Source organism: Symphodus melops, assembly GCF_947650265.1.
Source record: "Symphodus melops genome assembly, chromosome: 13".
Lineage (NCBI taxonomy): Eukaryota > Metazoa > Chordata > Actinopteri > Labriformes > Labridae > Symphodus > Symphodus melops.
Window position 1 is genome coordinate 23,864,030 of NC_136703.1, and position 25,282 is coordinate 23,889,311.

The following is a 25,282-nucleotide window of genomic DNA, read 5'->3' on the forward strand; positions in this document are numbered from 1 at the left end:
ATTGATCTGCTGTTTGTTTGGGGCCTGCAGTGACACAAGGACACAGGTGATGTGCTCACTGCTCGGATCTCTGGTCAATATTGTCACAAGATGCCTCAAATGACTTGTTGATTTAATGCAGCTGACAGGCAGGTGCAGCAGATCATGCCGAGAGGTAAAAGCATTACACCCGGGATCCAACATTAATTCAACGTGACACGTTTTCACATTTTTTTTCCACCCAGATCATGACAGAAATGATAGGTGACATAAATGAATTTAAAGTGAAGGTCTTCTTAAGGTGAGAAAGCCCCCCCCCCCCCCCCCTTCTGTTATTCTTCAGGTGAACCTTAAGAGAGAGATGTTGTCACCAGTACAACCATAAGACAGGTCCCATCATTGACCTCTGTGGAATTGAAACCTGAAAGATTTTCAGCCCACCTGTGCAATGAGATGAGTATGAGTCACTGTATTAAACCTGATGCTAGAGTGGACTTTTTTTTTGAGGCAGGAAAAAAAACAAAAAACTCTTGCTCAAAAGCTTGTTTTCAGCTCTGGACTTTCAGATTAAAGTCATACACACTGAACAATCTCCAGAAATATGTTTGAAAATAATTATTTTATGTATTTGCTCCCAGAAAAAAATGACATCAGAAAAAATGATAAAATGACATTATTCTACATCTACTGCATGTCTCGAATAGAATTATCAAGCCAATTACTGAATGTATATTTAAGTTGGAGGCTATTTTAAAAGGAATTAGGGAAACATAAGCTTTCTGCAAATCACGTAGGGACCGTTAATTATAACTTCCACCACATGTGCGTGCGTAAAAGTGGATGGCTTTGCGCGCACATACGCAGCACATCACTGCGGGGAACAGCTGCTGTCAGACGCTTGATTCGGAGTGGGAGTGAGGGTTATGGACGATTTATCGATAGATTTGCCTTTCAGACTGGAGCAGTCTTTTCTAAATCATTCAACATTTTCTACTTTCTCTCGCGTTTTTGTTTAAGTCGACCTGAAAATGAGACGCAATCGGTGATCTCTGTGTTTCTTCGCAGAGGAAATAAGATTAAACTTAAACCGGATTCTGCTTTTGTTTTCTCCCTCTCTCTCTCGGATATGGCTTTCATTTGGATGCATTAAGAAATATTTTCACAGCGTCAGACGCATCTGCGGCGGGGGGGAGACCAGCGGAGGGACTCGGAAACTTGTGTGGTGCAGGAGTCGGTCTCTCTTTTTGGATCTTCGCTGCCACAGCTGTCACAGAGAGAGAGAGAGTGAGCGAAAGAAAGAGAGCCATGGTGAACTCCTTCATACTGGTGCTCAGCTGGGCTGTGATCTCTGAGGTGGCGAGAGCTCAGAATGACACGGAGCCGATCGTCCTGGAGGGGAAATGCCTCGTGGTGTGCGACTCGAACCCGGCCACGGACTGGAAGGCTTCTTCCTCTCCGCTCGGCATCTCGGTGCGCGCCGCCAACTCCAAGGTGGCTTTCTCTGCAGTCCGGAGCAACAACCACGAGCCGTCAGAGATGAGCAACAAAACCAGAATAATCTACTTCGATCAGGTTAAGACGATTTTATGAACATTAGAAACGTCAAAAAAAGTATTTTAATTTGCTTTTGATCATACTTTGCATCCAATTTTTGCTGTTATTTGTATTTTCTGCTTGATCAGCATGACCTTTATCTCCAATCTTCAGCTCAGTTTTGATCTGTTCTGCGGAATAAAGTGTCACTAAGTTTGACTCTAGTAGCAGTCAGCATGTAGCTTCTGTAAAAGAAGTGCACATATCACACGCAGGCAGGATGAGAAGTGGCTGGATTATGTCTTGGAGCAGGCACCCTGCAAAGCCTGCACACGCATTCATCAGATCGCCTCAAGCTATCCCACCACGCTTGCGCACGCGCATCGAACACGCGCCACATACACACACGCCCTCACCTTGCATCAGTGCACCCAAACAAATCACAAAACACACAAACAAGCAGAATGTGGTTAGTCATACAGCAAGTGGGCAGCGCAAAAGGTGTTTGTAACAAAAAAGCAATCCACTGATCCGCTGCCCTCTCATTTACATTACATAACGAGATCTTTTCGCTGCCACAACACTCTGCAAAGTGATCTGATTGGTGTGGCTCATGTGCAGGCTGTTGCTATGAAAGCAACGTTTTGTCAAAAGGTCCTGCTTGATCCTGCAGAGGTGTCTCTTCACAGGTGGGCTACAAGTGTAAAGACTGTGCAGGTGCTGAGGAGGAGCATGGCCTCGTCCATCAATCATTTAGCACGGAAGTTCATTTTCTGCAGCACTCACAATTAATACTACACGTCTCATATGACTATAGGCTGCTTTAAAACCTTTGAGGGACACTGTTGAGACAACCTTGAGTGCAATGCAGGCTGACATATTCAGGGAGGATCTTTTCAAGCATGCTAAAAAAAAAAAAAAAAAGGGGGAAGAACGTGTTTATTCATCAGGAGCCTGAGGTTATCACATGTCATGTGAAAGACGCAGAGTAAGAAAAGGTTAAAAATGTCATCAAGTATCACTTCGGTTTGTTGTCGAGCAGAAGGTTTAAATGCTGGGTGAGCTCCATGGAGAAGCAGGGTGAATTGAATATTTGAAGTGTGTCACACTGAGTTTGTGTCTGAGCTGAAGAGAGTCTGGTAGCCACAGCACTGATTCCCTGTGTGTGCTGCTTATTTAATATTTAAGAGTTCATTGAATTGCAGGTCTTTGAAAATGCGGTTAAATAAAGATAAGAAAGTCATAATGTTTATTTTTCTCTCATAGATTCTGGTGAATATAGGAAACTACTTCACGTTTGAATCAGTATTTTTGTCCCCGAGAAAAGGAGTCTACAGCTTTAACTTCCACGTCATCAAAGTGTACCAGAGCCAGACCATACAGGTACCCTTACCGTTCTTTACTTTTACTGAGCTGTGTTGGACTGGGGTCAAGTTTTTTTTTTTTGAAGGGACTGTACAGAAATGATCAATGCAGGGGAGAGGCGGTTGGAGGGGTGTAACATGCCTCGTATTAAATTTAACCTAAAGATGCAACACAATTATTTAAAATGATAGAGCTAACTCCACAGGCAACATTCAACCTTTAAATGTGACAACAGTTTTCAAAATGTCTTGATTGTCTTTGTATTGATCTCCCATTAGTTATTGAAGTACAGATGTGTGTTGGGTCATTTCTCCAAACCCACTTTTACAAATCTTGATCCAAAAGCTTTACTCACTTGTCCTAACGTGAGTGTTTGTTCTATTTTCTTTTTTGGTCATCTGTTGTTGTGTAAGAGGAAGGATTTTGTACTGCTTGTATTTTTTTTTTTTTTTTCATTCATATTCATTAATAACAAGATACACAAACATCCTGTAATATATCAGAAACATGATCTTAGTGTTAAGATTGAAAAAAAAAAGTAAATAAAGGAAAGGGATAAGGGATAGTATAAGAAATGATGTAACAATCAAACAAAGCATCAGTGGAAAAAGACAAAATATAAAACTGTGCAAAAACGTCACAGCAGATCTCTTTACACTGTTATAAGAAAAGAAAAACAAGATTTTAATTTGAGCTTATTTCTTTACATTTACTGTCCTCCCAATTCATTTATGTACAGTCCCTAAATAGAAACTTATTGTTTAATTGATGACACCAGAGCTTGTTGGAGGTCGTTGACTTCTTTTTTCTATTAAGATACGACACGTTTAATTTCAACCCTTGTTCTTGTACTCCAAATGATTTGTAGTTTACTTGGACCTGTCTTTCTTCTTTACTGCTGCTAACTGCTGTTTCTGTTGTCTAGGTGAACCTGATGTTAAATGGGAAACCCGTCATCTCTGCTTTCGCGGGGGACAAAGACGTAACACGCGAAGCGGCCACCAATGGAGTTTTGCTTTATCTAGACAAAGAGGACAAAGTTTACCTGAAGCTGGAGAAAGGAAACCTCGTTGGTGGATGGCAATACTCAACCTTTTCTGGCTTTCTTGTGTTCCCACTGTAAAAAAAAAAAAAAAAAAAAAGATTGTAAGCTTAATGACTTCTTCATGATGTGTTGTCACTGTATAATCAAAACATTGCTGCTGCGTCCGCTGGATCTTACTGAGTGGTTGAGAAATTATAGATGAAAAATATATCTGATCGGAGGGGAAATGAGACTTTGGAAATGGTCACATATCTGGAAGTGCTGAGCTCCCCGTCCAGATGAAAGAGACTTGAAATGTTCCCTATCGCTACTATATGTTCCTGTCACTCAAAGAGCCTCAGAGAGGAGCACCGACACATCCCAAAAGTACTTTTCAAACCTTGACTGGTTGGAATAACTTCTACTTTTTTTTTCATGACAGCTGTTGCATTCAAGTTCATCTGCTTTTTGGGAGTAAACTATAAAATGCTTGTGTTACTTGTGTGACTTGTCATCACTGAAGTGTTTTCAATGCTACATGCTAAGGATGTTTTCTCTTATTGTTTCAGGTGAACAAAGAGGGATTATAGTGGTTTAGGTCACTGATAATCCAAACTATTTTAATGTAAGCTGCCTAACAAACGTGTTTAAATTGATTAAAAGGGAGATTAACACCAATCACAAATCGTGTTTAACGGTCAGAGGCATAAATGGATCCATGTTACAGGGGCTCTCTGACAACCACATGCCATTTATTCATATCAGTGCATGCGTATTGGATCAGTAGCGGCTGAGCTAGCCTCCTGGCTAACATCCACATCCTGGGCCTGGATCCAATCAGCTTTTTGGAGCTGAATAAAAAGTTTGTTAATAAGTTATTGTTGCCTTGGGGTGAAATGCTCAAGCCTCCTGTATTGTTTGCCGTTGTTGTTTTTTGTCCAGCTCCTGGACTGGGTGTACAAAGTCCGACAAACCTTGAAGTTCAACTGTGCAGCCCATGACGTTAACATCACAAACTTGATGGTTAACTCTTTTATTTGTGAATAAGAAAAGGGGGAGTATTTATTGTGTTGTCATGTCTTAAATTTACGATGGGTTATGTCTTTGCTAAATGTCATGGGGCCCTCATGCAGCAGGGTCCCGGGAAGGCCCCTCCCCCCCCCCCCCCCCCCCCCATGGGTGGCCTTGACCACCTGTAACATGTTAGTAAAAACAACCACAAAGATGCTCAAAACAAAGTTATGAAACATTTTTTAAAGACAAAGAGACGCAACATCACTGCAGAGAATCTGAAACAACCACAAAGATCTATAACTATCGACCAATCGAATTCAGAGAAATGTCCAACGAGCACATATTAGTAAGGTCGGCAGATGGCTGTTCGCTGTGAGTCTGGTTTCTGCCTCTTAAAGGAAGTTTGTCATTGTCACTGTAACTTTGCTCAATGTTTCTAAGTGCTCATGATGAATTGATGTTGGGTCTTTGTAAATAATACAACAAAGGTTAATAATACTTTTTGTAAAGTTTCTTGAGATAACGTGTTATAAATTGGTGCTCTTCAAATAAAGATTTATTGAAGTTGGAAAACAACCACAAAGTCACCTGATGCCGATAAAAAAAATCCCAGAAACAACTAAGTTGATATTTAAAAGGACCAAGTGCGTCCAAAGACTAAAAAGAAATACTGAATAGAGACACAAATGATTTAAAGGAATGATAAAAGTTGCAGCAAACAAATACTTACTTTTGGCATTAGCTTAAATACTTTTACAAAACAACCACAGAGAGACTCAAAGCAAGTCTGGAGAGATTTTTTATTATTATCAGAAACAAATGAAGGTTGTTTAAATGTCATCGGAGGCCAACCAGGAAATGAGGTCAGATTTCATCTAATGTCTTTTAATTTGAAGCTCACTGCTTATTCCGATTGTATTCTTTTCATGAATTGTAAAGGTCGATTCATCCATCATCCTGTCTTTCATTTTGTCAGGTTTGTTTTTACCAGAACATGTTTCGAGGGGAAACGTAATTCTCGCCTGGGTTAAGTTCATAAGTAATATTTTCATTTTCAATTTTTCTCTGAACAAAATAGAGCCTCAACTCAGAGTCCTGAGTTCAGTCTGTGAGACTGTGCAGTGACATGTGAGTGGCTATAATACAAACGTTATGGTAACAATTGCTAACCCGACTTTCCTTGTGTGATGGTGTTTCTCACACTGAGGAACCAACAGTGAATTATTTATATACACGTCAATTAACCAGAACATTTAAATGTTATATGACATTGTTTTGGTGATATGTACCTTTTCTCAAGTTCATCAGAATATCTTTTTTTAGGTTTTAGGTTACAACAGACTCAGCAAGAAATGTCTATATTCATGCAGCACGATAGAAAGGAGATGACTTGCTTGTGAGCATTTGGCAGCTGAAGAGAAAGATGTTTTTTTTTTTTTTTTTTTCAGAAATAAATGGAGTCCAAATCTCACAGAAAAACACAATATTGGAGTTCAAATTGGACCAACACCAATAATAATGCTGCTTTGAATACGCTGGATGTGTGTTTGCTGAAATGAAATGACTGTTTACGCTCCCCTAAACTGGCAGAACAATCCACGTTTGCAGGTCTGAGCTTCTGGAAATATTTCAATGTGGGTTACATTTTAAACAGCAAACGGTGCCTGAAGTCACTAATGCCTTTATACAAATTCATATTTATCTTTTTCGCTGACCTTAACAAATTACTGAGTGCCTACATGAACCATAAAAAGTGTTAATAATGCTTTCATTGCCACAGAGTGCACGACTTAGGAGATGAAGAGAGCAGACACAATGTGCAAATGCATCAATCTAAAATGAGTTTTATGTTAAAAACATAATTCAGGCAGAATTACGTTTCTTCAAAGACGGTCTATGCTGTTGAAGATGAGCAGGAAATGAATGTAATTTAAACCTGTGTAAGTGTACCACACCCTGCAGTGGTGGATTTGTTCATTTTGTGGACCTTAATAAAGTTTAATGGGCTTCTGAGAAACATGACTGACGATAGATAAATACCTGTCACAGCTTGCGAGCGTAAACAGCGTCCACAGCGCAGCCTCGGATACCTGATGAATTAATAAAGTCTTTAATTGTTGCTCAATGTGACGGCTCTTCCCTTCATGTCTGCACAGCTGCGTTACTGTCATCCTCTCTGCAGCGTGTGCGCCGTGTGCGCTTTGCGTTGTTCGAATCAACTTAAAAGCTGGCTGAGGCTTTTTCTCTCGAGCTCATTTGAATCGTTGTTTCTCTCTGAAGTAATGATCTGCATCTTCTCTGAGGTGTTCTGGATGTTCCCTTTCTTTGATCCAACTGAACATTTTGCGAACATGCATTTGTCAGTGATTGATAAGCTGTCCTTGGCAGTTTTGACATTTTTTTTTTTCATAACCAGGAGAATGTTTGATGGAAGTTTTTTTCCCCTGTATTTTAGTGCGAATAAAGAGGGAAAAGCAGAAATGAAAGCAGCTCAAACATTCTTGTGAAGATTTAAAACTGAAGTTATTTATGCAAATCAAACTTCTAGGACAGATAGATAGATAGATAGATAGATAGATAGATAGATAGATAGATAGATAGATAGATAGATAGATAGATAGATAGATAGATAGATAGATAGATAGATACTTTATTGATCCCGAGGGAAATTCAGGGCATCCAGTAGCAGTATACAGACAGGCAGGACACAAGACATTGGTTACAATACACACCCGCTGTCCCCCCTCCCCTCTCTATACAATAATCCCCCAAACAAGTATTTAGCAGCCCCCCAGGACAGGAAACACAGATAGCGTTACTAATGCTGCAAACATAGTCAGTGAAATGTTCTACCTGAGACCGAGACAAGGCCGAGACATTTAGGGATAGAAGTCAAAACCAAGACCATAAACATCACAGAATAACCATCATCTTCCGTGCAGGGGGGGCGTCTCTCTCACCTCGAACACTGGGAAGATTAACCGGGGAATAAAAATCTAATTATGAAAGAATTCAAGTTGTTTGTTGATTAAGAAAGGTTAGCTTTCTATCGAATCAAAGTAATGACGTGAAAAATAGCCTATCAGCGAGACCGAGACAAGACCGAATAAAGACGCTTCTGATTCCAAGACTGAGACCTTCAAAAAGTGGTCTCAAGACCGATCTTGGGACCAAGACTGGATTTGGAGTGTTACCACACTCGTGACATGACTCTGAGAATCAGCAGCAGTTCATGAATCATCATGCTATTATTAATGACCCTGTTGATTTATTTTGCCAAACTAAAACCTTTATATTTTGTGGGGTATGCAGGTCTGCATTACCTTTTTTGGGAAGGCACCTGGAGTGACCAATCCCATTCTAGGCTGGCCTTCCCCTCTGGACACGCCCCTGGAAATAAGGCAGCTCCTGGAGACGTTAAGACGGGTTGGAGCTTCTTTGAGCTCTCAGCTGACACAGAGATGTCGTACAGGCTCCTTCTGTCTCCACCATTAGATAGATAGATAGATAGATAGATAGATAGATAGATAGATAGATAGATAGATAGATAGATAGATAGATAGATAGATACTTTATTGATCCTGAGGGAAATTCAAGAATTACAACTAATTACATTACAACTAATAACAGCAATTTAATCGGCTTACATCACCAGAATCTGCTGGAAATGTTTTCTACTTGAAAGCATTTCTTGTCTCATTATACATTTTGCGATTATTATTATTTTATTTTTTTTGTAGGTCATACTTTTCATCATTACACAACATTGGCTGTTAACATATCCCAAAAAAAGGACGCAGAGGATCTTACACATAGAAATCACAATTCTTTCATTTTTGCCTCTTTGATTTCGGTTCAATATTTCAGATTTGACTTTCGGTCCTGAAGCTTGGCCTCAGTAGAAAATTGAAGTAGGTCACTATTGTCCCAGAGATTATATCATTCCACCATCACTGCACGAAAAAGTCTTAAAATATGAGCCTTAAGTTGTTTGGGTGATTTTTTTTTTCTATGTGCAGATTTCACTTTTCATGTATTTAAAATAGACACAGTGGTGGAAAAGCGAGCAACGGTCAAGTTTCACATGATTATGTTCTGACTCTGCAGGATGAAGATCTGAGTTATTAAAAGAATTATGCGAGATGATAAACAAAAATGATGAAAAGCATAATTCTCTCTTTTTTCTTTTTGCTACAGAAATAGAAACTACATGCGAAAAAAAAAGCTTAATTATATCCAAACATGGTCCTGACTCAATTATCCAACCAGACATGTGGAGTGCTGCAATATTTTGAATGAAAAAAACAAACAATGAAATGGATGTCATAAGTAATTGTTACATGGCCTCTTAATGAACAAACAGAGGGTTTTTTTAACGGTCTCTTATCAAACATTTTGTGTTTGTGTATAATTTAAGTGTCAGTGAAAAAGTGTCCTCGGCATGTTTGTGTCATATTTTGAAAAAGCAATAATACCCTCTGTTAATGAACCCGATCCTAATTTCATCTGCAGCAGATTTCTATCTTGCTCTGCAGCCCGATGCGCTCACAGGTGTGTTGAAGCTGTGAGATTGTTTACGAGATAAAAAAAAAGATTCAAACAGGAAAGTCATTTTTAAGTAAACTGCGCAGCTCTCTACTTTACATGAATTTCATTAGACTGCAAACAGAAGGTCATCCTGAGAACTTTACACTCAGTGATTTTATGGTCGTGGAGCTGCAGGGGAGAAAACTCTGCTGCAGAAATAAAGGATTTTAGTATCATCACAATCCTCAGAGATACACCGGGAAGGTGCCGTGTTGAATTTCAAACTTAATTTTGACCTTTCTTTTGTCTTCTCAGAGGAGAATATTGAGTTGGGATTGGATTCATACACAATGTATTATATCTACTTATTTAAGAATAAATGTCACTCTACACAGTGGATTGGCACAGCTCTCTAAACATCTTGTGAAGGGAGTGATATGTAGTGTATTAGTAATGTGGTGCTCTGAAAGGTTAACAAATCATTTAAAAGGTCATGTCAATATTAAATCTTCATACGCTGAAAAAAAGTCATATTTCTATTTAAAGAGCGCAAATGTAAAAGTAGTGCAGACATTGTAAAGTACGTTGTGTTATACATTGGTCCACATTTGTCTTCATAGTAAAAGAAAAACAATCGACCTTTTGCAGCAATCATTCGTTCAATCGCAGCTCTGCAAGTGTGACTTAGTATGACGGGGGGATGTAAAGGTGATCATGTGGCTGAAATCCAAATTCAGTATCTGAAGAACCTAAGCAATGTCTTTATTTAAGCTTTCCATAAGCAACAACACAAGTGCTTAAATCTTAGTTATACAGTAAATGGTGTGGCGAGTAGTAGATTAAACTTCTAGGTGAGTGGCTCATTCATATTGTTGCCACATGGCTGTAGCTGTAGCTCCAATTTTATTTATTTATTTATTTGAACAGGGGCAGCGTACAATATACATTAACCTTAGAAAGGAGAGATGCATTGTACCAGGTTGTAGCACTTGTGCTAATTTCCACCTGCAGTCCCTGGGCAGGCTGTTGTTAACCTACATGGCTATAGTGCCGAAGAGCTCCACGACCTGGATGTAAACCAGCACAGTTACAATCTCATAGCATGTTTTGCAGAAAGATAACATTTAAAAAAAATACCTGGTTAAAGTGGAAGATAATCCCTCAATCAGAGCAATCTCAGCACGGACATGTTGCATGTTGACCTGTGGTGTTGCTAGCTGGTGACGCTAACCTTCAGGAAACCAGTTTGACATCATTTACCTGCAGAGGCTGCAGCCGTGTGATGAACTGAGCTCAGTTTAACTTTTTGTTGTACTTTAAATTAGTCAACTAGTCTGAATTTAAACGTTTGTTTAATTGACTTTTAAATGAATCCCCTCGGAACATCCCTAAACAGCTGTAATAATTCTGCCAGAATGCCAAGCTTGACAGGCATAACAACACAAACTGAGGAACCAGATTTGGTTAATTAGCATGCTCTCGGTGCCGCAGCGACAGACATGCTGGCCCCTTATTTTAAAAAATGACTTCTCGGGGCACCTGCTAAGCTCAGTGGTTAAATCGCACATCCCACGTACGGAGGCTTAAACCCTCGCAGACGCAGCCCTGTGTTCTACTCCCATCCCTGCCATTTACCGCACATCATCTCTCCACTCTCTCATCCCTGTTTCAAACTCCATCAACTGTCCTGTCCTCTCAATTGAGGCAAAAAAAACCCCCCAAAATAAACTCTTCCCCTTAAATCTTTCCTTCAGTCCTTTTAGACGAGGCATTTTGCAATATGACTTTAAAGCATGTAAGACATTAGCAAGACAAGGACAATGCCAGCAGTATCTTTTAAAAAGAGCCAGTTCCTCCTAATCTTCTTCTTTGTGAGTCTGCAGGCATCAGTCAGTACCTGAATAAGTAAACAACTCGGGGATGAGGCTGCTTTAGGTAGCCGAAGACGAAAATGAGAAAAATGACTCATGAGTCTTTACATCCACTCCGACTCATTTGTGGACATTTCATGAAAATAGATGGACATAAAAAGCAGCATTTTATATGATATATGACAGCAGTAGAGTAACTTAAGAGTTTAATACAAAGCAATAAACATATCTTTTTAAGCTTATAATTCCCCTTTTTTTTGGCTTGGCTCTATGAAAGATAGTGAGGATTTAGTTCAGTGTGAACGTTTGAGGCTGTGAGTGTGATGGATGGCATTATTCTTTTGGAGGTGTTTTGTTATTCCTTCCACCCTCCATGCAGCCTTGCAGTCAGAATTTTGCTCACCTATCTGTCTATCCCAGGACCTGACATGAAGAGAGGGCTAAAGCATTAGGAGCTGAACAGGCAGAGACTTTGCATGTTTTCAGCTGAACAAGTGCAGCAGTTTTTTTTTTCCCTCCCGTGTGATAAACACTCAGGTTGTGGCAGTAAGCCTTCCAGTGTTCATTGTTAGAGAAGATGCCAGGACACTTGTGAGATTCAAAGCTTTTAATTTCCTCCTCAGCCGAGTAAAATGTTGCTGCTGAGAAGACATCGATCTGAAAGCCACCTGAAGACGCCTCATTACATACGAGACAAACTAAACCCCAAAAGAACAGGCCTATAGAGATTAATGGCTAACTTCCCTTTTGACCTTTGAAAGGACACCGACACGATCTGATGAGGATTTTTGATGCAGATTTAGTCGTAAAGCATCTGCAACAACAAATGACTCAAATACTTCCTTAAATTATGAAAATGATTAGTTGATTAGATAATTTCTACAAATATCTTTTATTCTTTAAAATCATACTTTACTTTATTTTTTTTGTTTACTAGGCTGTTGCTTCACGTTCATCGTTCATGTGTTTAATTTCATGTTTGTGTTTTGCAAAATTTGATTGTGACGTAAACTTCACTGGCATCTGTATCAGGCTGTTTCTGTGTCTGTAGCTTTAAATATGTAAATGAGCTGTGTTTGACCACGCCCCCTCTGGTCTGGCCCTGGCTTTCCTTGACGGTGAGGAAGAAGACTCATAGGGCCGAAGAAACACTTATTTTTGGATGAGTCACCCCCATGGGGGAGGGGTTACTGCCCTTTGTGACATCTCAACGTGGCTTGTAGGCGGCCTGTTTGAGCACATATTTTCTGAAAAGTAGATCAGGCGACAAAGAAGACAGACTTTTCTCCTGATTGGACGGTTTGTACACAGACTAGGGACACATCTTAGTTTTAGAAATCCATGCTGAAGTGTATTTTGCACAATACGTGACCAATAAATTGGGCACATGGTTTATAACCTCTGCTGAACTGGCTCTTCAGTGAAATGATGCATTATTAATCAACCAGATCAAAGCACTAATCTCTCGTTAATAACATGTTTGATTGACAGATAATTTAAAAAAAAAAAAAAGCTCATGAAAACTGGAATCCAAATTCAAGTCAAACTGAGCTCCAAATAATTTCATGAGCAACAAACTTGGCTTCTTTCAACTGTGTGCTTTCACATCCAGCACATAGGCAGAATATGTGAGGACTGTATGCTAATAGGCTTGGAACAGAATCGTTGATCTGTTCGGTTTAAGAACTGCAAAACCACGTTTGCATGCAGCGCAGTTCTTCAGAGCGCCCCTGTGCCTGCAACATGCCTCATTCTGATTTGTGAATAGTAAATGAAAATCTCATTTGGCAGGGCTCAGAAGCTGGGGTTAGGGTCAGAGGGGCTGCTCGGGGTAACTCAGAGTCGCTCCATACGATGAGATTTCACCGGGTTCATTACTCACAGTTCTACCTTTGTAATTCAGGCATCTGTCAGTTTCCAGAGGGAGCGGGTGGGGAGTGGAAGCCTGATATTTTTGGCAAAGCATTTCTCATGTAGAGAAAAACAAGGATAAAAGAGCTTAATCCCAATATGTCTATCAATTCCTGGTGGAGTCTGTAAAATAGACAATAATTATGTCTGTTGATGTAAATTCTCTATGATCAGTAAGCACAACAAAAACACACCACTATGACACCATTTATCCTCCAAAGTTTTTATAAATGCTTTACTCCAGCTAAGTTTCAGAGAGGCGCACTAGTCAAGCAGCAACCTTCTGGCAGACAAATGAGGCCAACGCTGATGTGCCAAAAACTGTAATTCACCTTGAGGCCACTAGGGGCTGGCTCCAAAAAGCAAGTCAATACCCAAGTGCACATGCAAAACTGCTCAAATTTAGAGCAAAAAAAATGTGTCCAGCCTGGTATAATATAACATTTTATTCGAGCTCTTATTTGTATGGGTGTGTTTTTGCAGTACACACTTTGACGTTAAGTTAAAACCAGCAGAGTACGGTGGAAAAGCAAAATGGGTCTCTCTCTTGTGATGTGTTTGAGTGTTTGCATGGGGGATCTTCCACTAACTGTTGAATGGTTCCCAGTAGTTGTCAAACAGTAATCTTGCTGTCCTAATTAGCAGGTAAATGTATCTGTGCTGACTGTGCCTGGCTTGTGAGTTTCTTCTAGATCAGTCGCCTTAGACGACCTTTGCGTGAGAGTCACCGTTGTTGTTGTCGTTGTCATTACCCTGATGGGATGACAGCAAGTCTTTGTTATTATAGAGGACAGGACCTTTGGTGTTAACTAGCTCGTGTTGAAAAACCATTGCATGCTATGAGAAACGCCGGAGTCAAATCTAATGAGGTGGTTGATAATTAAGCTACGGGCATTCCCTATATAGCTTTGAAAACTTTGTTTTTTAACCAGAAACCGAGACGGAGAAGTCACTGCTTCAAAACACGGGTTAAAGCAGCTAATTTGGAGTTGCAACGGCTGCTACGTCCACTTTTCACTTTTTTTTTTTAACCTTAATTTAACCAGGAAAGGTCTCCTTAAAGATAAGATTTTTTTTTTTTAAAGCCAAGACATGCAGCAGCACATTAACTTGTTTTCAGGCATAAAATAACAATTAACCTGAATAAAGGAAAACAAAATATAAGAAATATGCATCAACATGTCTCATAAAGGATCAACAACAAGGGATCAAAAAGGGGCAATACGAGTCAAACATCTACAATCAGATATACCTGCATCCAGATCCTTTTAAAACATCCAAGGAAACCAGCTCCCGAAGATTTAGAGTCTCTTATAAACGATTCCAAGAAGAGGAAGCAGCATATTGAACAACCTTTTTTTTTTCCAATTCATCTGGTTTTATTATTTATTTAGATTTGAGGTTTCTCAGTCTGACTCCACACAACAGACCAGGTCTTACTAAACTGTCTGAATGCTGCTGTCGACTGTTACTGTACGTATTGGTCGGCTGTTAATAAAGTTATTTAAATCTTGAAACCTCCAATAAACAGATCAGGTACGAAAAGACTTCTGCAGTTTAGACTCACTTACTACAGTCTCAACATATGACATTTTAATGAACACAGAACAAACCTTAATATAATATTAAAGTTACATATATATATTAATCTAATTTACAAATTGTGAATCATGGCCGTGAACTGTAAGATATGATGTTGTGATTAAACGCTCATTTTGGGCTTCCCCATATTTCACACATGAGAAATAAGTGGATCATAAACATCCGGGCTCCACAAAGGCTACTTTAAAATGTCTTTGTTCATCTATTTTTAGCAACTTATTCCAGAGGATACAGCAGGTGATTTAATATTAAACACATGTGGAGGACTTGTGGAACTAGTCCAGCCATCTTCCACTCGACTCTTCCCCGATGACTTGGTGATATTAACCACGAATGACATGCCCAGCTCTCAGGATATTGTGCTTTTTTTTTTTTTTTTTTTTTTTTTTTTTGGATGCATTCGTGAGTGAGACGGGCTGCATTATGTAAAGGAAAGAGCTGCACGTTAACGGCATGATGAAGATGAATTGCTGTTGTCTCGTCATCTGTCTCTTGTGAGATCCAGAAGCAGGGAAAGGAGGGGCAAAGGGACTACTTACTGGCATGGCAGCTCAAGAATGACTCAAATCAAGAGTGCATTAGTTGCTTTGATGGACAATAAGCGTGAAAGTTGAGAAAGGCAGTGAACATACTAAGTATCCCCCCTGTCTGAAAATATATGCCCACAGTGTGGCGATGCATGTATTAGTGAGTAGCAGCACTCGCTAACCATCAAAGACTTAAGAGATTTCTCTGCCGCTACATTGGAAGTATTTTGATGTTTGCTACGGTGGCCTTCAAGGCCAGCTTTAAAAATATTTTACAGAATGTGTTTTAATCATTTTTAAATATACAGTATACTTTTTCACTACTGTGTTGAATGAATGTATTCAAAACCAATACAGAAAGATGATGTTCAGACTCATTGCAGTTCTCTCTGCTCCCCCCAGATGAAAAAAAACGAACTCCGACCAGACCGTCGTCACGACGATAGAGACCTGAGGAGGAGAATATGTTGAACGTAAACATTAAATTTCTACATATTGAACTTTTCACTAAACGCAAAATCATGTTGAATGAATTTCAGTTAAAGTTTCATGAAATCCCAAAACACTTCCCAAATGATGCACAATGATGAAGACGATGAGCCTCATGAAACACTTTTGGAATTTCATGAAATATTTTTGCTATTTGTGAAAAATAAAAAAAATAATCTGTCTTTTTTCTGTGATGCATTTTCGGAGTTTCATGAATTTGTTTTGTTTTTGATTACATAATATAGCTTTTTGTGAAATGTTTGTGTCTTCCTCGTAGAAATGCAGAGGTGAAATGATCAAACTTGCCTTTCATGAGCTTTATATCTGAGTGTAAAGCTTAAAGAGAACGAGGTTGGGTATTTGAACACGGTAGATGTAATGGCAGCATGTTGACTCGTGTCGGCAGGAGGTCCTTGACTGGAGTGTACAGTAATGACACTTTCAGCAGCACTCGGACGACTTCGTCTGATTGCAGAGAATAATCTTATAAATATCAAACGAGTCATTCTTTCCCCGGTTAACTGCAATGACCTTAAATGACCTTTCAGAAACAAGGACCTAGGAAAATAGAGTTGAACGTTATTAATGTTGTTGAAGCATTGTTCTGGTACCACTCAAGTGATTACCTGATGTGTCTCACCTGTGTCCTGTTCTCTCCAGCTCCCTTCAGTATATAGTCTCTGAGTTTCCCTCTGGGCCGGCTCGTCTTGTACCTTCCGGTGTAAGTAAGTGTTTTCCTGATGGCTTTTGATCTGACCTCCTGTTTATCGACCTCGCAGCTAGCTTTTCGTTTGGACATCTTAGCCTGCACTGAACCTGGTTTTTTTTTTGTGTACCGACCTTTTTTCTCCATTAAACAGACTTTGAATCGACCTCCTGCCTCTCAATAACAATAAGTTAAAAACAGAATTTCTCTCAGGGATTAATAAAAAAAACATGTGACACAACTAAAGAATATTTTTTTAAAGACCCTCAGCAGGGTTTCAGGAAGATCTCGGTTTGGATAAAATTCTATAAAAGTCGACAGTAATTGGAAAAAGGGAGAGAAATGTTTATTTAGACACTGAAATAAAAATATCTCTTCAACCTTTATCTAAGTGCTTATGTGACTCACAGAACCAGGATGTGAACTTACGCACAACCAACTTCCACCGCGAGCACCTCTCTACATCTTTTTTGGTAACATTATGAATTAAGTCAGCTCACTCGAAGACACACTGCTGTGAACCTACCAGGCAGGGAGTCTTTTTGCAACAAGTAATTGGCAAAACAAACTAGTGTTATTGAATGTAATTTCCTGCACGGTTGTTGTTTTGAAATTGTGAAAGTGAGAACAGTCTTACCCCGCGGATTGTGCGGCGGTTTTTGAGTGTCAAGAATCCTGTGGTTGAAGTGTCACCTTGCAGGATCTTGTGATGCGATGTAGCAGCTGCAAATGTTTTAACTGAGATAATTACATGCACATCTTACTTCTCAAACTTGAGGAAATTATTTACTGACATTTAAAGGAAACCTGCCAATCTGCACTGCAGACTTCATTAACATAGCTTTTCTTGATTTAGCGTTTAAAAAAGGTAATTCCATATCTAATCTTGGCCATTTCTGCAGCATTTCATTTTATTTGAAGTCTGAAACTTAAAGACTGGCACACGCTGGACAGGAGTGATTTTCGTTTTTAAACGGTCTTATCCATAATTAGGTGCTTAGTTAACATGATGGACAAACAGGCACGATGAAACGGCTTGTTAAGAGGCTTAAAACCCGCCTCAGCTTCGGCTCCAAGCCTGTCGTTAGCTTGACTCAAAGTTCGGATGAGACAGCATTTTCAGCACGGCGGCTGCTGCTGATGAGCCTCCAAAGTCCCCTGCAGCAACAGATGGGTGACGACAACAACAAACATTACTTTCCCTGCTCAGACAACCCCGACACATCATTTAACCAACACTGAGGCGACATAAATAAAAACATGATTATCTTGTATAACAGACTAATAAGTCTGGTGCTGACTAGCGAGGGTGAAACCACATTAGGTCAGCTAGTTGCGCACATCCCCTCGTTAAGACTCCACATTGTAACATTATATATGTAGAATAAATAACTCACATCACCTTGTAATACTACCATAAACTATGAGCAGCTACACTTTTAGATGCTGCTTCTTCATTCAGGTAATGTTACCAACAATCTTGGCAGAAATCAAAGTCATCGGTTGCACATTCACAGCTTCCTTTAAAGACTTATGAAATACCTCTGCCTTCATTCAAATGGATCTCTGAAAATGAAAAGCTCGTTGTGTCTGTCTTCTGCTTTATTTTATTGTGACTGTAGGAATGTGTTTACTCATTTTTGTGACCATCAGCTTGTGAGAATCAGACGGGTTGGCAGGGATTGTGACCTTGTCATCAGTGAACGAGAGACATTACAACATCCTCCACCACCTTTGCTTCAGTGTGTATTTATCTCATCTAAAGTAAAGTGTTGTTTTAATATGAATTTAAATAACATTTTAAACATTCTCATTATTCACTGCAGAGCTTAAAGTGCCTCTGAGTCACTCTGAAAATCAATGGCAAAAAGTTCAGAAGAAGTCATACGTGGATTGCATTAACATTTCTCAAAATCCAGCGATTAATATTTTTTTCACCCGAGAAGAATTCAATCAAGGGGAAAATAGTGAAGTTCAAGAGCTTCAGTTCTTTCATCTTTTAGCACATGAACGGCGCTTTTCTCATCAAACCCTCCGATTCGAGTCAAGAGAAAAGAAACCTCACCTCTTTTTAGGTTTTTACTTATTTGTCAGTCCCTACAAAAACTCCGAGGCTCATTAAGTAGGATCGTGTTCAGTCTGCAGGAAGCTGAGTGAGCGTCCCATCACAACAGATCTGCATCACAATGCTTTATTTAAAACGTCCGGTGTTGATGCTCTTACACAGATATTCACTTGTCTCATCACAGTCTCTTGTCTGTTTTCTGACCTCAGAGCCCTGACCTCGTTTTTACATCTAAAAATAACATTCATGAAGATAAATTGAAATCCGTCTCTTTCAGCGAAACGTGAAAAAACCCTTTTTTTTTTAATTTATTACAGCACACAGAAATATGTATTGATTGCTCAAATATGCTGACTGTGATATAATGGTGCTTTGTATGGAAGTTATATTCTTATTCCATGTTAATAAGATAATGTGCAACATCCTGAATATCGATGAAGCAAAAGTTAAACGTAACCCTGTGTCAATATATTGTGGAGTAAAAAAAACAACAGAAAGATCCTTTTTCTTAGTTCGCTTTCAGTTCAGAACATTTTAGCGCTGGCTCTTTGGATAATTAAGGTGCAAACTAACTAAATTTAAAAATGACTGAAGTGATCACACAGAGCAGCTTATAAACGGTCTCCAGTGAAGATGAATGATCTGGCGTTTATGACTCCTGATTTTTTTCTTCATTTTTTTCTTTATGGTGGGTAAAAAGTCGGCTATTTACAGCACGAGTTCCAATCAGTAATCATTTACAATCAGCCTCTAATATTCGCTCCCCGAGAGTTTTATTGCTTCCTGCTGTGTTTACCTCTCATGCTAATGGGAAATGAAAACAACAGTACACAAACATGATATTAAATTCATATCTTCTGTTTGGTTCCAACTTTAGTTCAAACAGCAAACAAGTCTTTAAGTTATTAAAGACACATCAAGAAAACTTTTCCTGATAAATGATCTGGTTAGGACGACCATATGTGTTATGCTGTTGCATAACAAGAAAGAGAAAAAAAAAAGCAGTTAAGCTTAAAAAAAGATTTTGTTTTTTTATCAGATTTCCAAACAAAGTCTTGAAATATAAACATAATTTTCAACTTAAGTTATCAAGTTGTAAAGTCAAATGTTTTGTTGTTACGATATTACAAATATCACTCAGGTACCATTTCCGAGCACGATATTTTCCCCTTCTGGTTTGTTTTCATCAGTAACTCAGTTCCGTGCCCGAGTGCACTCGTGCATGTGCACATACTGTTATATCAGGTTATATGCACTTAGCTGAGTATAAATCTGCCAAGAAGCAGGAAGAAGAATTCAACCTTGGCAGCCACTCACAGACTCTGTCCATCCTGCTAACTGTGTTTTAGACATTTCTGAGAAGCCAACAACGACCCTCTTCAGAGATCCACATCTGTCATGCAGCTCAGAGGACCAAATGGGCCCGTTTTGTTTGTATTTAAAGCAACAGGAGCCCTTTAGAATTTGCTCATACAGTGGTTCACTTCCTTGTTTGAGCATGGATGCATTCACATATACCGAGTATGATACGTCTGTGTTCACACTGATCAAATGAACCAGACTTTAGGGTCAAACTCGGATCTGGGCCTGGGTGAAACCCCCCCCATTGATATTCAGATCGGTTTTGTTAAATAATGTCGTATTTCAGTGTTTGACAAAGGGTTGTGAAATAAATCAAAAATAACATCCTGACTTTGATGCTCACCTGTATAGCGATAAAATGCAATGATGTGACAAAGCCCTTTGGCATTGCATGATTTTCTCCTCAACTTAAAATTCATTTGTAATCTTGTCGAGAAGCTTTTCTGTATTTTCCTCACCTGCTCGAGGTGAGAGACACCTTGCCATCTGCACGACACGCAGTGAATTGAAGTGTGAGTAAACATCAGCCGTGTTTAATCGCGGAAAAATAAACCCAATGAGCCACAGCGTGCCTTATCTCTCACAGAGCAGGAATCACCACAAACAGCGACCCACCTCTTCTATCGCGGCAGCACAGTCAGATCACAAGGTGAGCTCGGCGAGCTCCATCACCCTGACAATCAGAGCTGACACTCAATTATCAGCAATCAACAGGCCTGCCGAAGTGTCCTTCAGCAACACGCTGAACAAGGACCTCCCTGTGAAGTAGACACAGAGAGCCTCTTCACTGTAACCAATAAAACATCATCACGCCATTAAAATGTGTCGGCAGCCGAAGACACATTTTGCTCGTACAATAGAGAACATTAAAACCACATATCGTGTCTTTGTAAAGGCTCGTGGCTTCACTCAAAGAGCTGAAGTAAAAGAATGTGAGCGAGCTTTAAGTACTGAAGCAAGCATGTCTGCATGTGTGCAATCTCAGAACCCAACTATTGTCTGATTGAGATGCATTCTTCTGGGTATGACGGGCAACTTCTCAAGCTTTTAGGTGAAACCAGTCAGTAGCGATAATCAAATTCAAGGCGAAACATCCTTTTCTGTGCACTGGAAGGTCGAGGGTTCAATCCCCAGCTCCTGCAGCAACATGTCTGACGTGCCTTTGGGCAAGACACTTAACCCTGAGCTGCTTCCTCGTCGTATGGTTAGATACTTAGGGTTAGGATGGTGACTTTACATAGCAACCTCAGTGTGTGACATGCGGCGTCAAAGCACTCTGAGAAGTCAGAAGACTAGAAAAGCACCAGATTAGCTCAAGTCCATTTACTAAAAAAGTTCTATGAAAAAGAAACCAGGATACATCCCATACTAAAAAACCCTCAATCTCTTATCTTTATGTAGAATCAGTGAGAGTAACATGTGTAGTATAATGACTGTATTCTACCCTTTCCATTGAATTTAAATCTTATTCTTAATGAGGTCAAGATTTGTGTGCACACTGAGCTGATTACTTATGGTCGTCGTTCGTTATGAACAGACCCAACACGACCTTCAGAACCTTTACATCGTTCTGAATAGGCAATACTGGATTTGATAATGTATCTTTTCTTTCCTCTGTCATGATGCTTTTGATGTCTTGTGTAAAGCACTTTGAATTGCCTTGTTGTTGGAATGTGCTGTAAATACATATATATAAACTTGCCTTGCCTTAACCTGCACAACAAAAGACCTGTAAATGTATCACGCTGCTAATGGGGAGTTCATTTCTGTGTCTGAGATAAGTGTGAGTTGGTTTTGCTTTGTACAGCGACACGTCTTCGTGTATTTCCAAAGCTATTACTGAAACACTGATCAAAATCAATACAAACAGCTGATATGCTCTGAAGAGCACTGAATCAGTTTTTTCATCAGCCGAATGAGTTTGTGTCTACGGACTTAATGACATTCTGTCGGCCTATCGCTCAATGCATCTCTGTTGTCTGGCATAAAATATAAAACTATTAAATGGACTTCTGGCAGTGATTGTCTTGCTACTTACCCCCCATGATTTTTTTCTTACGTCGGGCTAAAGTTCTCCCAAAGTTTCCACTCATTCACTGAACAATCTGTCCGTCCATTTTAAAAATATGAATAACATTTTGGAGAGTTGTTTTTGGTTCCCAGATGATGCAGGCTCAGGGATTGAATTATTCTCTAGCACCACTGTGAGGATCAGAAAAGTGGTTTTGGCTGAATTACCTTGACAAGCTTTTGACGTCAGCCTCAAGTGGCCTCTTAAGGAACTGCAGGTATTTGCATTTCCACATTGGCTGTATCTTTGAACATTGGAGGTTGCCACTTGTACACATTGAAAGCGAGCGGGTGTGTGGTAGCAGGTCAGTGTCTGAGGACTGGAGGTTTCAGAACACGGTGTGTGGATGTAGGCGGTCGGAGAGGGACAGAAGGATTTGTAAAGAAGGAGGAGTATTGTGTTTTGGATTCGGGATCTAATTGGGAGCCAGTGGAGGTGGATGAGAGGTGGAGTGATGTGCTGCCAGGGCTTTGTCCCGACTCTGGAAACAGAGTTTTGGACATTTTAATTTGTCTGCACATAAGATTTATTCAGCAAAAACAAATTGAATAGTCTCTAACACTACCCTAACTTTTAATATTTCCACATTGCAATAAATGATTCTGTAGTCATGTACATTTAACTTTATTTATCTGATAAAATGTATTCAATATAAATGTGTCCTTGATTTTGGGGCAATAACTGAAGTAACTTTCAAACAAAAATGTTTGAGATAGTATCTGCTTATTTTGGTTGCATTAAATATAATCTTTGTTTTTATCTAATTCTAAATTAATAGATTTTTTAATGAATCCAACTCAATAGAATTAGCCAGTTTTTATTTGTCAAGCACTTCCTGTTATTTTGTGCTTTTTTTCTTCTTCTGAATTCAGCAGCTATCGTCTGGTCACAAGACATAAAGAAAGTGCGAATGATTTAACTGAACAATTTCATTTGGTTGACTGAGGCAAGCAGAGTTGTCTTATACTGTAATGTTGATGACAACTTGTGGATGTATGCTACGTAATATTTACAGTCTACAAATCTTTTGACGTTTCTTGAAATAGTTCAGCAAAGTTTTGCCAGTGTACAAACTTAAAATATGAGTCAGACATTCAGATAATCAGAGGAAATTTAAAATTCAAGCCCTGCCGGTATTCTGTGGTTTGTGTGTTTGACCAAGAGGAGGATATGTGACTGACGAGACCCCTCAGATGGAGCTTATTCTGGTCTCATCAGCCTTGGCTATGGCAGTAAATCTGATGAGGGGGCGAGAATAGCAGAACAGGGGACCCTGCTGTGTATGCTATTACAAAAAGCTGCAAAAATGGGAAAACTTGCAGCAACTTGGCAGCAATCACAGACAATGTCCAGCAACAACTAAGTCTCCTGAGAAGGGAGCAGGAGGATGTGCTTAGTTAGAGGGCCTCTGCTCGAACTGTGCTGCCAACGCCAGAGACGGTACATGAGATCCAAGGCAGACTGCTCACTTTCTATGCAGCACACAGAATTAGTAAACATCCATCTGTGTATCCTCTGTAGCTGGTGTCCAAGCTGGGATACGCTGGTTTGCTGTCTTTGGATAATGATTGTAGGTTTTTCACCAGCAGACGTAGCCTGGAGGTGTAGCTTCAGATTTAGAGATATTGGTGCGTTGGTTCAGAGGTACAGTGGGACACACACACACACACACACACACACACACACACACACACACACAGACAGAGATGCTGACAGTAAATGAGGGATGAAGGTTTGTCTGGGAGTGTGTGTTTGTGTGTGAGACACAGTGGTGACAGTGAGAGTGTGTGTGTGGGTGGACGGATGGATGGGCGGCTTTCACCCTGTTGGAGAGGAAAGAATTATTGCTGTGATTTGAAGACACTGTCTCCAGCATTGAGGAGTGTTTCACCACAGGACTCTTGTGTTACACTTGCAACAATCACATATTATTGTTTCTGAGTAACGTCAGCAAATCCTCTTTCTGTGTGAGTAAACAAACAAAAAAAAAAAAAAAACTTAAAAAAAAAATAGTATGAAACATCAAGCTGAGCGCTGCAAATTACCAAAAACAGCTTTTAATAAAAAATAGTGTGTGTGTAAAAAAGGTTGGGCGACATAGCTGCTGCTAAGAAGTGATGCAAAAACATGTAGAGCGCCCCCTTCAGACTGGCTCTGGTATAGGTCATAAACTCTGTTTGTTTTCGATTTCCTTTACATTGTCGAAAAAAGTAAAGTTACACAAAAAGCAATCCTAAAAGTAGAGAATGGTTCATTTATTTGACGCAACACAAACATAAGAACTGCAGTAATGGCAGCTTGATAACTTCTCATTTTCGTCTATGCATGTTTTATTTTTTTTTTGTGCCATTTTTTCTTGTGTTAAGCAGTTCCTGCTTTGAAAGCTAAATAAATGAAAAGTATGATGTATATGAGTGTTTCTGGATCCCGCTGGTTGAGAACTCGCTGTTATTGTGTCATTTAATTATCTTACAAGTGTTTTTATTTGCTTATAGGCCTCTAAGTGGGGGTGGTAATCTCTGACGGCTCGGATAGAGAACAGTCTGTCTCCTCATGCGCAGATTCAAGTCTCCCAGGATCCATCACTGTCTATTGTTATTATTAGTTTTGGCATAAAAAAACTAATTTAGAAATCAGCGTAGGATAATTAAAAATCCAACTAAATCCGTTCCCACAGGAGAGAGAGAGAGAGAGCGAGAGCAGAGGATGTGTGAGACTGTTGCCAGAATAGACAGAGAGAAAGTGAGCAGGCAGGATGTGTTTCATTTTCAGTAATGACAAACTTGTAAAAAAAAAAAAAAAAAAAACACTTGTCTGTCTGTCATTGGGATATATTGCCTTTTCTCCATCGTCCTCTACGTAGTGTATTTCATAATATGTCCATCTATAAGTCTTCTCCTTACATGCATGTCTGACTATTTCAAGACGAGCTGCTTTGAAATCTTTATGAGTCGCCTGTTTGCATAATGCACCTCACAGTGTCAGGGCTTTTCCTATCGGACCGGACAACACGTCTCCTCTCGGGACGCAGGACACGACGTAAACAGGATGACGCAGAGTCTGATCCTCTGATGGCAGTTTTTGCACTTTGTACCAATGCTGTTATTTAAAATACAGCATCAACCAATGAGTGCTCAAGAACACAATTGAAGGCAGAAAAACAGTCGTGTTGTTATATTTCTTGCTGAGGCCACACATTGGTTTTATGCAGAAATGTTACCAGGGGATTGGCAGGA

The 25,282-nt window shown here is 39.6% G+C and overlaps 1 protein-coding gene across 1 annotated transcript; it reads left to right on the forward strand.

Moving 5' to 3' along the window:
* The first annotated feature begins 823 nt into the window (after nucleotides 1-823).
* Nucleotides 824-4,403, forward strand: cbln4 (cerebellin 4 precursor). The gene is made up of 3 exons (XM_079358628.1): nucleotides 824-1,551; nucleotides 2,779-2,895; nucleotides 3,803-4,403. The coding sequence occupies exons 1-3, from the start codon at nucleotides 1,285-1,287 to the stop codon at nucleotides 3,998-4,000; spliced, it is 582 nt and encodes a 193-aa protein (XP_079214754.1). The 5' UTR covers nucleotides 824-1,284; the 3' UTR covers nucleotides 4,001-4,403.
* Nucleotides 4,404-25,282: the final 20,879 nt, after the last annotated feature.